This window comes from Malus domestica, chromosome 01, assembly GCF_042453785.1.
Source record: "Malus domestica chromosome 01, GDT2T_hap1".
NCBI lineage: Eukaryota > Viridiplantae > Streptophyta > Magnoliopsida > Rosales > Rosaceae > Malus > Malus domestica.
Genome location: NC_091661.1, coordinates 11,956,125 through 11,974,810, shown reverse-complemented (window position 1 = coordinate 11,974,810; position 18,686 = coordinate 11,956,125). Strand labels below are relative to the sequence as shown.

Genomic DNA, 18,686 nt, shown 5'->3' with positions numbered 1-18,686 from the left:
CATCATTTCAATTTCTATCATTTTAAAATTCCTATAATCTTAAATTTCTTCATCTAAACATAATGTTAAGGAAATCCTCAAAGTGTAAGGAAAGTTTCTTCCTCAAGAACTAGGGTTTCCTGCACTTAGAGAAAGCTTTCCCTGCTTGGTTATATCTTGCCTTAGTTCACTCTTTCTTCCCTTATCCCTCCCTCTTTCCATCGTGTTAACTTCTCTAATTTATAAGTGCAAGGATTCTTTTAAGTTCCAGTTAGGGAATTTATAAGTTTTCTTTGTCTTTCCTATTTTGCTAAAGTCTTCCCTTCTTTTTTCCATGGTCATGGCTATAGAGTCATTCTTAGGTATAACATTGTAGAGGGTTACTAGCCTTGTGAAGCTTGGGTTCAACACACTACCCAGAGCGTCTTCTCCAGCACCAGGTTCCACAAACTCCCATCTTTTGGTAAAACTCCTCCTTATTTTTCCAGTCATTCCTATATAATCTTGGAAGGGCAAGGTTCCTTCTCTCTCTAATAATGAGGAGCACAGCTCTAGGTTAAAAGTGATCTTGTTATGATTTAGGCATCTTAGCTTTGTGCTTTGGTTGCTTCCTAAGTGTCCTATTGGTTTGGAAAGGAAAATGAAGCTGGTTCTTTTCTTTCTCAAGCATTCCGATGTGAAACCAAAAATCATGGGTTCGGACTTCTGGTGCTCCCAAGCAGCCCAAGGTCTTCCACAACCCTAGTTCCACGTTAGCCTAGTAAACTTTTGTAACTGTCCACACTACGATCCACTTAGCAAGTCACGTTATGTGGCTTGAACTTTCTTTAACATGTAGCATGATTTATTTACAATGTTAATGTTGTAACATGGCTTGACATGATAATATGCATGAATTGTATGGGTTGGCACAATTATACAAACATCCAATTTATATTTATTTTATTGAGTGGCATAATCGTAAATCCACATACCTCTTGTTTTTGCACTTTTGCATGAATTTAACCTCGGCTTGTGACGCAGTTACAATAATTGGGCTTGTATGTGAGATTTTTGAACCCTAACAGATGGCTTTTATTTTTTAAGTGGTTGTTTGTTAATAATTTTGTTTACAAATTTTAGCTTTTATTAATGACGTTTGGTAACTTGTTTCAATTTTTAATTTTCAAAAAAAAATCGAAAAGTGAAAGTCAAAATCACTATATTGAGTTTTCAAAATTTAGCTGTAAATCTTTATCTTTTGGCTTTCAATTTTTCATCATTTTGAAAATTGAAAGTTCAAAGTATTAAATGATTTTTTTAGTTTTCAGTTTTCAGTTTTCAAAAGCTAATTAAAATAGTTACCAAAAGACTAGTGATTTTTTAAGACTTTTTAGCTAAAATGGTCCATGAGTAAGGATGGGCAATGGTTATGCGGGCGGGTAACCGCGGTTAATTTACCCATAACCGTTTATGCTCATACCCACATAACCGTTTACCCTTTGGGTAATTGCCTAAACGGTTATACCTATATCCATAACCGCATACCCATTTAACTGTAACCGTTTAATACCCGTTTATCCATTTATCATTTTTAACCCGTTTATCTTTTTTTTTTTTTTACCATTACCCTTTTTTCACCCGTCTACATGTTTTTTAACAACTTGAAAATTAAAAAAAATTGTCATAATTGTTTTTTTGACAATTAAACACCGTTATAGGTACATTCATCAGACATTTCCATATTTTAATTTTTTAAGTCCTTATACAATTCCAATAATTGAAATAATAGTTTACGGATGATATTTTTAATTGTTACCAATGAAGGTAAATATAATATTTGCTAAGTATTATTGGGTTACAAAAATTGTTTAGAAGACATTTCTGTCAATTTCACGGTTACCCGCAAGGAATTTAAATTAATTTGGCCAATTCCTTGATGATGAGAATCATCATTTCTGTAATAGTGTTATTGAGAGAATGACCGATGAATTCCTTGCTAATTTATTGGGTGCTAAGTATTATTGGATCAAGAACATGATTTGTGTTAGTTTTACATATATAAAATAAATAGGTAAACGGTTACTCGTTTATAACCGTGGTTAATACCCATAACAGTCCATTTAAATTTCGCGGGTAAACAGTTATACCCATAACCGTTTATTTATTTAAACGGTTACCCATAACCGTAACCGTTTAATTTAAATAGACGGATAACCGCGGTTACTCATAACCAATGGGTATTTGTCCATCCCTATCCATGAGATTTGCATAACTTCTCACTTTAATCTCTGAGTTTATCCACCATCAATCATTTTGGTCATTCCATGAAAATTCTCCATTAAATAAGAATACAATGACCAAAATACCCTTTATTTTTTAAAAATCATATTTGCCCATAGTTTATTAAATTGTGGGTATATTTGTCATTTTAATCCTTATTTAACATAATTTTGCACAGAATGACCAAAATGATAAATGGTGGACAATCTAAATGATCATTTCTATTGATTTCAAATCTCAGGAATCAAAATGATATATTATGCAAATCTGAATGACCATTTTGGCTAAAAAATCATTTTTTAATTTTGCGTTTCAGACATAAAATTCCAAAAGAAGAAAAGATTTTATATTTATGAGCTAGGGAACGACGCCGTATTAATGGTGTAGCCTCCAAATATAATCCAACGGCAAATACGAGTGAGAGACGAACGTCTCTACCTTCGTGGAAATCAGAGGTCGCAGAGAGGTAGCACAATGGAGGAAGAGGAGCATGAGGTGTACGGAGCAGAGATTCCAGACGAAGGAGAAATGGACGGCGACATGGATGCCCTCCATGCCGACGTCGACATGTCCACCGCCGACGACGACGCCGTAAAGGTACTAATAAAAAAACCCTAGAAAACTCAATTTGTTTCAGCCACCAAACATAAAAAACAATTGTCAAATTATTTGGGTGTATTCTGATTTTGGATTATAGGAGCTGGACGAGATGAAGAAGCGGTTGAAGGAGATGGAGGAGGAAGCTGCTGCTCTTCGCGAGATGCAGGCCAAGGTTGAAAAGGAAATGGGCGCTGTTCAAGGTCCCCCCTCTCTCTTCTGAAAAAGTAATTAAGTTTTGGTTCTTGATTCCTGCGGTTCCTGAAAAAGTAGTGTGTGTGTGTGTATATATATAGATATATGTATATGTATATTGTAGAATGCTGTATTTGGCCATGTTCTATTGATTGTTTATTGAAAAGCTGGAGTGCATGACATGAAATTTGAAAAAACAGAGCACAAGTTATGCGCTAAGTTAAGTGTTTTTGGAAGTGTTATGTTGATAAATTACACTCTTATTGTCCTGTGGACTTTAACATTTTATGTTTGTTTTTTCGTCTGATGTGCAAGGAATTTTGGTTCAATTTCTTTTGAGTAACACGCTCATTTACCTATGTGTTGTTATTGTTTCCACATAGATCCTGCAATTGCTGCTGCTTCTCAAGCAAACAAGGAAGAGGTGGACGCTCGATCTGTTTTTGTTGGCAATGTGAGTACCAGAATGTTGAATTCTCTTATTCTTTCTAAACTGTTTGCATTGTGTGTGTTAAGCTTAAACATGTCCAGTCCTAATGGTCATGTTGCCCTGCTTTCTGCATTTTTTGATGTATGTCGACAACCCACTCATAATCCTGACACTCGGCTGTGTATAAAGAAATCCTCCAGTTTGTCATGTGATCTTTGTGTGAAGTTGCATTGTGTGAGTAAACATGTGGTTTTGGCAAGTCCACTACTAGATTTAGATTTAGTTTTTCAGTATCAAATAGAAGAGGATATTTTTATGATTTGACCACATATTTTGATATCTCTATCTAGTGGAAGTAATATTGATAGGCCGTTGATATCTGCATTTTTGTTTAACCTTTGTATGTAGTATTGTTAATATTTATTGAACTGCAGTCATTGAATTAAACTAGGGAGTTGCTAATTGCAGTCCAAAATGGCATCATGCCTCTCTAGTGTAAAGAAGTCAAGAAGGGAGGAGTACAGGATGACTATTTTCAAGTGCTAATGACGATTCCGTAGATTATTCACTTGTTAAGTAGATGATTATGGGACGTGCATTAGTAGGAATGCTTGCCTGATTTTATTAGTCACCTCCAGATATGAAGGGAAGGAACTTGTTACTTAAACAATGCTTGGCTTTGAGTATAAAATACACCTTCTTTAGGAAGAGAGAAGAACATGTGATCACCTACAAGAGTGGGTCGTCAAAAACACAAATAGATTTTCTTCTAATGAGGAAAGAGGATCGTATAACTTGTAAGGATTGCAAAGTTATACCAGGAGAGAGCGTGACTAATCAACATCGCTTGTTGGTGATGGATGTACATATCAAAAGAGTGAGAAAAAAGAACAAGACTTGGAAGTGCCCAAGGACTAGATGGTGGAATCTAAAAGAAGAAAAACAAGTCATTTTCAAAGAGAAAGTAATCACCCAGTGTGTGTGGGATAGAGAGGGGGAAGCTAACTAAATGTGGGATTCCATGGCTAGTTGTATCCGAAAAGTAGCAAAAGAGGTATTAGGAGAGTCCAAGGGCTTTGCCCCACACCAAAAGGAATCTTGGTGGTGGAATGAGGAGGTACAAGCAAAGGTGAAGGCTAAGAAGGAATGTTGTAAAGCCTTATACAAGGATAGGACCGATGAAAATGGTGAAAGGTATAGAAAGGCGAAGCAAGAGGCGAAGAAAGCTGTGAGAGAAGCTAAGTTAGCGGCTTATGACAATATGTATAAGCGACTAGATACCAAAGAAGGAGAGTTGGATATCTATAAACTAGCTAGAGCAAGGGAAAAGAAGACAAAGGACCTAAACCAAGTGAGGTGCATCAAGGATGAGGATGGAAAGGTTCTTGCTACAGAGAACGCGGTTAAAGACAGATGGAAAGGTTATTTTCATAATCTTTTCAATGAAGGACATGAAAGGAGTGCTTCTTTAGGGGAGTTGAGTAACTCAGAAGAGTGTAGAAACTACTCTTTTTATCGTAGAATCCGGAAGGAAGAAGTGGGTGTAGCTTTGAAGAAGATGAAGCTTAGAAAAGCAGTAGGCCCAGACGATATACCAATCGAAGTGTGGAAAGTTTTGGGAGAGACAGGTATAACATGGCTCACTGACCTTTTCAATAGGATTTTGAAAACGAAGAAGATGCCGAATGAGTGGCGAATGAGCACTTTGGTGCCTATCTACAAGAATAAGGGCGATGTACAAAATTGCATGAACTATAGGGGAATTAAGCTAATGAGTCATACAATGAAGCTCTGGGAGAGAGTCATTGAGCATAGATTGAGGCAAGAGACACGGGTTTCGGACAACCAATTCGGGTTCATGCCAGGGCGCTCAACCATGGAGGCAATCTATCTCTTACGAAGATTGATGGAAAGATATAGAGATGGGAAAAAGGATTTACACATGGTCTTTATAGATTTGGAAAAAGCGTATGATAGGGTCCCAAGAGACATTCTTTGGAGGATTTTAGAGAAGAAAGGAGTACGAGTAGCATATATCCAAGCTATACAGGATATGTATGAAGGAGCAAAGACTGCCGTAAGAACTCATGAAGGACAAACCCATAACTGTAGGATTACATCAAGGCTCATCCTTAAGTCCTTACCTTTTTGCGTTGGTAATGGATGAGTTAACAGGACATATTCAAGGTGATATTCCTTGGTGTATGCTTTTCGCAGACGATATAGTGTTGATAGATGAAACTCAGGAAGGGGTAAATGCAAAGCTTAACCTTTGGAGAGAAGTGTTGGAATCTAAAGGTCTTCGCCTAAGCCGATCAAAGACAGAATATATGGAGTGCAAGTTCAGTGCAAATGGAGGCCAAAACGAGTTAGGGGTGAGGATCGGAGATCAAGAAATACCAAAGAGCGACCGTTTTCGTTACCTAGGATCTATCTTGCAAAAGAACGGAGAATTAGATGGAGATCTCAACCATAGAATACAAGCTGGATGGATGAAGTGGAAGAGTGCATCCGGCGTGTTGTGTGACCGCCGTATGCCACTGAAGCTCAAGGGAAAATTTTATAGGACGGCAATAAGGCCGGCGATGCTGTATGGCACAGAATGTTGGGCGGTGAAGCATCAACACGTACACAAAATGGGTGTAGCGGAGATGAGGGTGCTTCGTTGGATGTGTGGGCACACGAGAAAGGATAAGATTAGGAATGAGGATATCCGGGGTAAAGTAGGAGTAGCCGAAATTGAAGGAAAGATGAGAGAAAATCGGTTACGGTGGTTTGGACATGTGCAAAGAAGGCCTACTGACGCTCTGATTAGAAGATGCGACTATGGGACAGAGGTTCAGGGCCGAAGGGGCAGAGGAAGACCTAGGAAAACTTTGGAAGAGACCCTAAGAAAAGACTTAGAGTACTTGGATCTAACGGAGGACATGACACAGGACAGAACACAATGGCGTTCTAAGATTCATATAGCCGATCCCACTCAGTGACTTGGATTTTCCAAGTCTCCAACCGAGAAGTTTTCCTCACTCGGGAAATTAAGGGAACACTACCTCAACCTATATGCTCCACTCACAAAGCTTCAACATACAAGCTTCAACAAAAGAAAATTCAAAGAACTTAGCGAAGAAGGCTTTGGTGTATTTAACACAATACGTTGAAATGAAGGAAAGCTTATTTATTGATATTCCAGATAAGTTACAAATATGTACATATACTTGAGTCAAAATAAACAAACAAGAGGGAGCCTTCACAAAGGTTGCTTAGGAGAAGTCTCAGCAGTCGGTAGAGCCCCAGAAAGAGAAGGCACCGGAGGGGGATCATTCGGAGCCTCAGTACTGGACAAAACCCTAGAAGGAGGAGGCATCAGAGATTGATCATTTGGAGCCTCATTACGCGGTACAGCCCCAGAAGACGAAGGCAATAAATGCCTTTGGAACAAACCCACAAATTTCTGATGATCAAGTAAAACCTGACCATCAGATTCCTTCATCTGGTCAAGCTTCCTCTTCATGTTTGTAGCATAGTCATGCGCGAGCCGGTGCAACTGTTTATTCTCATGCTTGAGCCCTCTAATCTCCTGTTTGAGACTCATCACTTCAGCCGCCAATGATTCAACTTGGCGGGTTCGAGCAAATAGGCGTTGGGCCATATTAGACACAGAACCTGCACACTGAACACTGAGAGCCAGAGAATCCTTAACAGACAACTCATCAGACCGTTTGGAAAGTAGTCTGTTATCTTTGGGAGTGAGAAGGTTCCTGGCCACTACCGCAGCGGTCATATCATTCTTCATCACGGAATCCCCAACGGTAAGAGGACCAGTAGGGGAGACGAAGGATGGGCGCCATATGTTGTCTGGAGAAGGCGGGGCTGCCTCTTCAACAAGGTTCAAGTCAAAACGACGGTCGGAGGGGCCAGACATTTTCAAAGGTGTTGAAGAGAGAAGAGGTCGGACAAATCAAGATCTTAGAAGTGCAAGAATGGAGCTTCTACTGGTGGATATTCAAGTGTGCTTTGGAACTTAATGTCAGCCCCTATAAAAATCTGCACTCGACGAAGCTTCAGAAATCGAAGAGGCGTTTGCTTTCTCAAAAGCTGGGCTGCTCAGAGACCACGAGGGTCGATCTCAGAAATCGAAGAGGTGTTTGCTTTCTCAAAAGCTGGGCTGCTCAAAGACCACAAAGGCCGATCTCAGAAATCGAAGAGGCTTGCTTTCTCAAAAGCTGGGCTGCTCAGAGACCACGAGGGCCGATTTCAGAAATCGAAGAGGCACCTACTTTTCCAGCCTTGTCAGCACCTGTCACACGCACACTCAGCTTTGCGGAAATTATGGGCATTCTGTTGAAGATTTCTGGCGAAGTAGAAAGCACATGAATCGTACTGTTCAATCACCCACTTCCCACACGCAACAGTAGCTCATGGGTACCACAGATAACTTTGCCAAAGTTCTCTGACAAAGTTGAGACACGTGAAGCTTGCAGCTCCCACTACATCGCTCTGACCAAGAAGGGTAAAAGAATTGCAAAGAAACAACACTAACAAAGTTTAGACACATAAATTTTGAAGGTCTAGCTACCATATTATTACCCACAAGGGTAAAGGAACAGTACCACTGCTGGATAATTGGAAAGTCCCGGTGTGTCAACCTCTGTGCTTCGTGGCAAGGTAGACTAGCAAACATGCCCAACCTTTACTCACATTCGAGAAAACACTCCTAACAAGATTGCTTGCTCCAAAATCGAAGAGGCACCGCCCTCCGAATCTCGAGAGCCAGACTCCCAATATGATTACTTTCTCAAAAATCGAAGAGAGGGTAAAGGAACAGTACCACTGCTGGATAATTGGAAAGTCCCTGTGTGTCAACCTTTGTGCTTCGTGGCAAGGTAGACTAGCAAACATGCCCAACCTTTACTCACATTCGAGAAAACACTCCCAACAAGATTGTTTGCTCCAAAATCGAAGAGGCACCGCCCTCCGAATCTCGAGAGCCAGACTCCCAACATGATTACTTTCTCAAAATCGAAGAGAGGGTAAAGGAACAGTACCACTGCTGGATAATTGGAAAGTCCCTGTGTGTCAACCTCTGTGCTTCGTGGCAAGGTAGACTAGCAAACATGCCCAACCTTTACTCACATTCGAGAAAACACTCCCAACAAGATTGCTTGCTCCAAAATCGAAGAGGCACGGCCCTCCGAATCTCGAGAGCCAGACTCCCAACATGATTACTTTCTCAAAAATTGAAGAGACACCACTCTCCGAATCTCGAGAGCCAGACCCCCAGCAGGATTGCTTTCTCAAAAATCGAAGAGGCATCGTTCTCCGAATCTCGAGAGCCAGACCCCCGACAGGTCTGTAATCTTCACACGCAACATCAGCTTTCCAGATACCACAAACCACTTTTTCAAAGTGCTCTGACAGAGTTAAAACATGTGAAGCTGGCAGCTCCCACTACGGTGCTATAACCAAGCAGGGTAAAGGAATAGCATTATTACTTGATGTTAGGGAGACTCCTATATATGTCGACTTCCATCCCTAACGGACAGGCAGACCTGCAAAAATGCTCAACCCTTTCTCTTATCTGAGAGGGCACTCCCAACAAAGCCTTTCGAAATATTCAGCTTTCTTTCCCCCCGATAATACCTCTGTAAACAAGCTATAGTAGAGCAAGAATATCTCATATCATCAGGGTTAAAAGCAAGAGTATCCCATATCATGCTTTTTCCCTGTCTTTTCCTTTGGCCTTGTTCTTACCTGCAAGACAAGAAGAAAGAGAGCAATCAGTCAGCACTTGGAATCAAGCTTCCAGCCAGGAACTGACTGCCTGGAACCCCTTACCTGATTACTTACCTGGCATTGCTCTCGAGTACTCATCTTCAACATCTTATGCTTCCAGGGAAGATACCGCATCTGCCTGAGGAACAGATAGGGCAAGTGAGAAGGATACAAGGAAGCATGTGGAGACAAGCGTAACAGCACACGTGCCGATACATCCACTACTCTATCAAAAGCAAAAGTATCCCATATCAGCAGGGTCGAACGTACTCTAGATTTGATGGACTTGTTTTGACCCTCAAATTCTTCAGTCGGCCTTATACTCTGGAGGAAACCAGAAAACCCTCCAGCCCAGTTCAAGAATAAGCCTGTGGAAAGTTACTTCTTCAAAAGCAAAAGTATCCCATATCATCTCTCCTCATTTTTCTTCTCTTTATCCTTCATGCTGCCTGCAAGATAGGGAGAATGTGAACAATCAGTCGGAGCTCTGATTGCTTACCTTGTCTGTCACCTCTTTCAGCAGATCCCCCAGCTCGGCGACTTGGGGGACTCCTACTACATGGTTTGTATCTCGCTTGACCAAGCATGAAACTACAAGTAAGCTTCAAGTGAAATTGATACATTACCTTGTGCATCTCCACCAGTTACAGATACCACCCCTGGATGGAGGAAGAGTACTTCCAGAGAAGATGCCACATCTACCTATGAGACAGATAAGGCAAGTCAAGACGATACCACACTCCGGTACTTAGAAGTTTCGTGGCTACGAGATCATTCTCCCACAATATTTCCTAATGTCATTTGTACTAAATCATTCACTTGTACTCACTCAAGGAGAGCTTGAACCTATGTACTTGTGTAAACCCTTCCCAATTAATGAGAACTCCTCTATTCCGTGGACGTAACCAATCTGGGTGAACCACGTACATCTTGTGTTTGCTTTCCTATCTCTATCCATTTATATACTTATCCACACTAATGACCGGAGCAATCTAGCGAAGATCACAAAAAGTGACCGTTTTCGCTACCTAGGATCTATCTTGCAAGAGAACGGAGAATTAGATGGAGATCTCAACCATAGAATACAAGCTAGATGGATGAAGTGTAAGAGTGCATCCGGCGTGTTGTGTGACCGTCGTAGGCCACTGAAGCTCAAGGAAAATTTTATAGGACGGCAATAAGGCCAGCGATGTTGTATGGCACAGAATGTTGGGCGGTGAAGCATCAACGTACACAAAATGGGTGTAGCGGAGATGAGGATGCTTCGTGGGATGTATGGGCACACGAGAAAGGATAAAATTGGGAATTAGGATATCCGAGGTAAAGTAGGAGTAGACAAAATTGAAGGAAATATGAGAGAAAATCGGTTCCGGTGGTTTGGACATGTGCAAAGAAGGTCTACTGACGCTCCGGTTCGAAAATGTGACTACGGGACAGAGGTTCGGGGCCGAAGGAGTAGAGGAAGACCTAGGAAAACTTTGGAAGAGACTCTAAGAAAAGACTTGAATACTTGGATCTAACGGAGGACATGACACAAATGAGCGCAATGGCGTTCTAGGATTCATATAGCCGACCTCACTTAGTGGGAAAAGGCTTTGTTGTTGTTGTTGTTGTATCAGTTAGAATATGAAAATGTTTTGTGTTGGGGACTCATACATCACTGTACAATCTAAAGGTACCCTCACATTACAAGCTATCTAGAATTTGGAAATACAGCTGTAATGTCATATGAAGATTAAGTCAGAAGATTTTTAAACTTTCTAGATATTTAATTCTAGAATCTACATATCAATGTGTGCCCAAGAAAATAACAAAACCCACTACCTAACATTCTGTATGAACATGTAGTTTATACATTAGTTGATCAACATGCCATGGTTTGACATTATTTATGCGCCTCTTTATATTTACCTTGTCTTCAATGAAAGCATGCTTATTTTTCCACGAGATAAATGGTTTTAAAAAGAAAAAAAAGCTTGGCACCAATGTATGGAGGATGTGATGAGAAACTTGAGAGAGAATAGAGTTGTAAAAGAGAAGAAAGACAGAAGGAGAATGAGGGGCAAGTAGGGTGAACTCAATTCTTTTTTATTTTCGGTCACAAGGGTAAATTCAATTCTTCATTATCAAATCAATGGGCCAAAACCGTATACAAAGCAGTTGGAAAACCTGAAAAAACAAGGATAACAAACTACTGTAATAGCTTAATAATTACATTCAGACCTACTATTGCTTCGCATCCACAATGTTTCATTTCTTAAATAGGTTCTTTTTCTAAATTATTAGTTGTCTAGGCTTTACCACTTCTGCATCACTAAGATTTCACTTCAAAACATCAGATATTGCTGTGTCTTTGTTGTTTTATATTACAACCCCTAATCATAGACCATGATGGTAGTAAGATTTCACTTCAAAACACCTGATATTGCTCTGTCCTACTATGTTTCTATTTTACTTATATGTGGATGCGGATGATGTGCAACTTCAGGGTCATGGTTTGACTTTGTGTAGTACTATGATCGCAGGGTCAGTTATTCATCAAGTTCTGTGTATATGAGCTGGACATGTTACACTGTAGTTTGAGGGTGGGGCATAGTATTGTGATGTATAATTAGGCTGTCATTAAAGGGGAGAAATTTGCATGTTGAATAAAAAAAAGAGAAGAAAAAAGAAATATCAAATAAAAAAAGCAATAAAGAACAAGTTTCGAAAATGTGAAAAAAAAGCGTGAAAAGAAAAAAAAAACAAGAATTGGAAAAAAGAAATGTAATTTTGGAAATTACAACAGTTAGGTGTAGGTGGTATGATGTATTAAGGAGGAAAGAAGGGATGCAGTTTGCTGAAGATATTCCAAGTGAATGGTGGGGCACACGTTAGGATGTGATTTAAGATGCTGGATCTTCAGTACACAAGAGGGCAGCAACTTCTGTTTTCAAGGGCAAAGGAAAGCCGGGTATTCAATTGTAGTTGCAGAGCTTCTCTGCTGCTGGAATGGTGTTGGTTGGTGGCTCAGGAATATGTGCTCATGTACTTATGTGGTGAGGGGTACATGATTCTGCTTCCCTATATTGATTAAGGTTGATTTTCTTATCTGTCGACTGCGTTCACCCAAATTAAAAAAAAAATGACTATATACTGAATCACTGATTGAGTGTGATTTCTTCTACTTGTAATATTTTTATAAATTCTGTTCACCTTAGAAACATTTCCTCACTTGCTTCTGTGCACTCACCCATGGTTCTATATTATAATTTTAGTGGAGGCTGTTACAGATAACAGCTTTCTGTGTTACATTGATAAGTCTTACCCATGACTTTTCTTTGTCTCGTGCAAAATTTTGTTGGAAGTAGTAATTGAAATAATACCGGGACTGTAGGATGGAGACAGCTCCGTCTTCCCAAGTTCTCTGAGACTTACAGGGACCAATAAAACCTTCATTGGAATGTTGGGATATCTCATTGGACCAAATTTAAAAATTGGTTCCAGTATTTGATAATGTGTAAAAATGTGACAAGTGTTGAAAAACGCCCACTAGACCTTGTTCTTTAATGTAACCAACGGCAATAGACTAAACTAGCAAATATAGAAAACTTAAGAAACACATAAGAATTATACTGGTTTAGTAGAACTTTTGCCTACGTCCAGTTGTGATTTATCTGGGTAGAGAAACCACCGCTCCTTTGATTAATAATAGAGATTACAGAACTTTTGCAAACCCTAGAACTAATCTCAAAACTCTCGGCTGTCTCTGGCTGTTTTTCTCTCTAAAAATTAAGCCTTGCTGCATAGGGTTGGCTTACATGTCCCAAGGCTGATTGAATTCCTATTTCTAAGTGGACTAGGAAATGACACTTATCCAAATCCAAATAGACTTCTAGAAATCCAAACCTAAATTGAATAAGAACAACTGAAATTCTTTCCTAATCCGTCTAGGACAAGAATCGGTATACCTCTAATTTTCGTAAAACAATCCTAAACCCATTAGGACATATTTGACAAGCCAAAATCCTAACAACAAGGGATTGAATGGGATAAGCGGGTTTGCTCAGGCCTTAAAGGGATCAATATGAAGTTTGATTTTACATCAATAGTAGATTGCTCGTGATGTGATTTGTTTTTTACAATCTGAATTGGCAAAGTTGGATTTTTTGCCAAGTCGAGTTTACCGAAGAGAAGGTGATGTTGCATCAGTAGCAAGTTCCTCATGATATGATGGGTTTAAAAAACTGGATAAATCATGTTTTGCAGGTGGATTATGCATGCACACCTGAAGAAGTGCAGCAGCATTTCCAATCATGTGGTACGGTTAATAGAGTGACTATACTGACAGATAAGTTTGGCCAACCGAAGGGTTTCGCTTATGTGGAATTTGTTGAAACTGAATCTGTTCAAGAGGCTCTCAGCCTAAACGAATCTGAGTTGCACGGCCGGCAATTGAAGGTAACTCATTCAAAAGCTGGGTCTGGATGTTCTTATCCATTATTTTTGCTATCGCGTTTGTTCATTTTCTTGTTAAATATGTGTATAGGTTTTGCCTAAAAGGACGAATGTCCCTGGTATGAAGCAATACAGACCTAGACGCTTCAATCCTTATATGGGTTACCGCTTCAGGAGGCCATATGTACCTCCTTACTTTTACTCGCCCTATGGGTATGGGTATGTTCCTTCCAGTGCTCTTACTCTCTATTTATTAGGCAAAATGAGATGCCAGATGCCAGATGCCTGATTTATCTTGCTTTCTTTTTCCCTTCATTCATCTGCAGAAAGGTTCCGAGGTTCAAAAGGCCAGCTCGATACATGCCGTACTACTAAAAGATTGGTTGCATAATCTAATACAAGGCCTGTCATTTCATATTTATAGTTGGTTTTTAGTTTTAATCTGGTAGTTGTATCGATGTGCCCTTACTGCTAAGTACACTATGAACTGGATGAATAGCCACCTACCTATATTGCTGTTGAAGTAGCTAATGAAAGTTTCTTATTGGCCAAGCAGTGCGTAGTTTCGTTTCTGTTGTTTGGTTTATAAAAAAATTTCCTTCCATCCATGCAAGCAACATTTTTGGTATGCCTCTAAAATTGTGTTTTCAAGGGTCGAGCATTATTAGAGATGTACTAGGCTCAGTCGTCCATGTGCGTACTGGTGGGTTACTGAGCCGTTGATGCATATTGGCCCATCTGTAGCTCTCAGTCATTGACGTGCGTGTGGGCGATTGAACCTAGCACTGATCGGCATTTTGGTGAGAGCATTTAGTTCTTGTGAGCTCGTAGTCCATCTGTGTTTGAGTATGTGGGACTCGCATGTTACTTTTAAAGGCCCCTGGTATGACTTTGTGGTGTGTACGTCTGGTGTATGTGTTATTTCAAACCATACACTACCTGCTTCTTCACTCCAGCTTCCCTTTCCCTCTTTAGGTGTGGGGCCCTGCCTAAAGTTTTAACCTATTTTTTGTCATTCCTTTGATGTGTGGTTGTTGTAACTTGTATCCTGTCAAAAAGCACCCGGAAGATGAGGAAGGAAATGAGGTTAGCTTGTCGTCGGTTAGACCGAATCTTGACTCAGAGATATTTTTTCATGAATCCTTATTGGTATTTTAAAATTTTCATTCTATATTTTTTGTAAGTGTATTTTAAAATATATAAAAAAAAAATTAAGAGTGTCAACAATATTTACTTCTTTGATTCTGTTCATTTCGGATCAAAATTTCACTTTTAGTCTATGTAGTATGTCTCACTTTTGCATGTGTAGAGGGCCATTTTAGTCCATAAGCATCTCCAGCTGTATAGATAATTGAGTACGAAAATAAAATTTAATGAGCCAACGTTATAGGCAATTCTCAGTAGGCATATTTTTGCCCCAAGTACAATGTTTGAATAGATTTATCAAGTTCACATCTTTTTTAATAAAAAAAACATTTCATGTGTCCCACAATTTAATTTTACCATTTACTTTTTTTAATAAAAGATGAAAGAGAATCATACAATATATTTTCGCGTACTTTACTTGTTTGGTTCTTTGGAGTAGAATACATTTTGCCTACTTAGAGCATCTTTATTGGAGATGTTAAATATGAATTGTTAATATTTTGTCTGAAGGTTGATGTCAAAAAAAAATTTTAATTTAAGAGGTGTGTTAAAATTATCGTTTTAATATATATTGGTCCCACAGCAACGGTTTTTTTTTTTTAAAGGAAAATTTAAAATAGGTAAAAGTTGTAACCAATTGGTGAATTATGGACCGCACACATTAAATAACTCAGCTGCCATGTCAATTATGGAATTTCCCTGGAAGAAAACCTTAATGTCTTTTAGTCTTAGTTGACATCTTTTTTGTAGATGGTCTCAGGTTGTATACTATTGAAGATGCCTTAAAAGGTAGATATGTTCTCCCCTGAAATCGAAACATGTAAGTGTAAAACATGATAACAAACCATTAGAGGGGATAATGTTGAGATAAATGTGTGCTTATTATTTTCTTTTAAAAGGAGATTAGGTGGTGGTTTTGCCACGGCAGTCCACTCTTCAATGGGTTGGGAAAACTCAGAAAGACATTTTAGCCCCCTCTTGGCACCATCAAACAATTCACCAACTCCAAGAATCGAACCTAGTACGTACCCTGTGAAATACAGGCTTATAATTCATCTTCAATCACTCAACCATCGTGGTTAATGTGGTTTATTTAATCATTTAATTGTGGGTGAATGATAGATAGCCAAAACAAATATCCTTAAATAATCTATCTACAATAAGGCCCAAAAACCCAGAATATATAATTAGATGGGCACGTGAATCATGTGCAATTATGCATATGGCGGTTTCAAGTTGACCTAACTATTTGGGGTTTCATCCACCTCTTCTCCTCGTGGCCACAACAACTAAATTTTACTAGATCTCTCGAGTCTTGAAGGGTTCCATCTATATGATCGACCAAGAAATCTAGTTACATATTTATAGAGAGTGACTATACTTTACAAACATTTTTGTAGGGCTAACTTAGCACGGTATTTCAGTTATATAAATAATTTCAGTTGTTAAATATTTTTCTGAGTAATTTCTTGCAATGATTATTTTTGAATGAAGAAAACAATTCGAATCATTGGAACAAGATTCAGAACAGAGTCTTGACAACTAACCGTTACACGTCTTATTGACAAAGGAATCTAACATATAAATGTACAAAGCGAGCATTTTGTAACGCTCACTCAACAATGTATTTCATTGATGGACACGGTTTTATATTTTTATATCTTATTCTTGAATAATTACCTGCAACCAAGGACCAAAATATCAGCGAAATATCGTCGATATTATCGATAATATCGCGATATGAAATCCAAAAATACTTGAAAATTTCTAAAAACTCTCAATTTTGAGCATAGAAGGATTCGAACCCCTCCCATTTGATTCCTTCAATGTCTTAACCACCATATCACTTATATCATTGTGACAATACGCTAAAATATTTATATATATGGTTTTGTTTTGAATTCTTTTTACAAGAAGCAAATTTGCACATATTACAAAATTTTTGTGGTATTATATTTTAAATTGTGTCAATTAATTACTTAGTCAATGGCATGTGGTTTTTAATTTTTCTATTTTTTATTTGGTCACTTACATGGTAGGGCTGGAAAAAAATTCCCGAAAATCCCAAACCAAACCGAAAAAGTCCCAAACCCAAACCAAAACCATCCCGAAAAATACCGAAATTTTCGATATGGGATTGGTTTCCAAATCCCATTTGTTTGGTAATCCCGAAATCCCTAAAAATACCAAAGTATTCGGTTTCCTATTGACTTTTGGGTTTTGGTTCTTAAAAGCCATTGCCATGGTTGCTGACTACTCTTCACAATACACTTACTCTACACATAGAGATGATGAAGATAGTGAAAATTTTGAATCCTCATAGGAACTCTATGTGGTAAGTCACTCATGTATCTTACCATGCAGTGTATAAAGTGTAAAATATTGTACTAATTCATTATATATAAATGATTATGGTGTGTTTAAACTTCTTTCATTAATTACTATATATTTTCTACACTCACAATGTTTGCTAGCTCGCTATATAATCAACTTAAATCAGTTAAATCCATCATGCAATGCATTTCCTTCCAATTTTTTGTGATAAACTAATAGATAATTGACTAAATAAACATCCTGCAAAGTTTCAATAAAAATTTCCAAGTTTTTCTTGCAATTTCCGTGGTTTTTATTCAATTTTTATCGATATCGATACTATCCCGATATTCAATCGAAATTTCCGTGTTTTTGGACTACCGATATTTCCGATAAATAAATAAATTCGGATTATTGAAAACGAAAATCGGAGCATTGCCCCCGATAGAAAGAGAACACGTATGTGTATAATTGTGTGTATTTTGAATTTACGTACCTAATGGCACTGCAGGCACTTCACAAATGTACATGTGCAGTAGACCTGGCATTCGTGTCGTGTTTTCCGTGTTCGTGTCGTTTTTGTGTCATACCCGATAACTTAACGGGTCGTGTCGTGTAACACCAGTTAAAATAAACGGGTAAAATGACCCGACCCGAAATCGACCCAATAATATTAACAGGTAATATGACCCGACCCGTTACCCGTTAAGGAAAATATATTTTAAACCAATAAATAATCAAATGAAAAATATAATACTAAATAAGTATATACATTCCATATTATCATATCCAAAACATAAAAACGCAATTTTGTTTTAAGTATATTTTCGCTTACCTAAAGTCTTTAATAGTTTTTTAATTAATGTAGAAGTGTAAAAAAATATAGAAAAAAAATATATAAACACTCGTAATGACAAGCTTTATAACTTTCATGAAGAGCTTAACTTCGAAATTCGCCACTATAATCATATAAATCATAGATCAAAATTTAACCGTTGATTGTTGTTTACATTTATGCTTCATTGTTCTCATCAAATTTCATTTTTTTAGATTTTCTTTTTTAAAACATGATCTATTAGAGGGTGCAGGTAGATGAACGGTTTGGATCATTGATATTATATTTAGAGTTTTACAGTTAGTGAAAATATTGCTTGATGTTTATAAAGTTTCTACAAATTATATGACATTGACTCATATTTCAGTTAACCGTAAATATCGAAACGTGATATCATCTTCTTACATCCGCCAGATGATCATGTTTTCAAAAAATAAAATTTTAAAAATGAAATTCAGTAAGAAGAATAAAGCGTAAATGACAATCGACGATTAAATAAATTTAAGGTTTCACTACTACAAAATTATCTATTGCTGGCGGTCCAAAAACTTTTTTCAACAATCCAACCATCAAACTTATTTGTACACATTCCAAGATTGCATACGTAAAAAATCGTAAAAAACAAACATTCAAAGATTACGAAACGGAACAAAAATTTTCGACGGTTATAAACGAAAAATCACAATTTAACGGTTATTTTAGGTCCGATTTTGATGATTT

The 18,686-nt window shown here is 38.1% G+C and overlaps 1 protein-coding gene across 3 annotated transcripts; it reads left to right on the top strand.

Moving 5' to 3' along the window:
- The first annotated feature begins 2,619 nt into the window (after positions 1-2,619).
- Positions 2,620-14,224, top strand: LOC103417525 (polyadenylate-binding protein 2). Of its 3 annotated transcripts, none has more exons than XM_008355704.4 (6): positions 2,620-2,838; positions 2,939-3,041; positions 3,417-3,487; positions 13,484-13,675; positions 13,764-13,885; positions 13,999-14,224. In XM_008355704.4, the coding sequence occupies exons 1-6, from the start codon at positions 2,716-2,718 to the stop codon at positions 14,045-14,047; spliced, it is 660 nt and encodes a 219-aa protein (XP_008353926.2). In that variant the 5' UTR covers positions 2,620-2,715; the 3' UTR covers positions 14,048-14,224. The 3 variants fall into 3 exon arrangements, with proteins under 3 accessions (XP_008353926.2, XP_008353925.2, XP_028964014.1); XM_008355703.4 differs by having other exon boundaries at positions 13,764-13,891; XM_029108181.2 differs by lacking the exons at positions 2,620-2,838; positions 2,939-3,041; positions 3,417-3,487 and adding an exon at positions 11,816-12,273 and having other exon boundaries at positions 13,764-13,891.
- Positions 14,225-18,686: the final 4,462 nt, after the last annotated feature.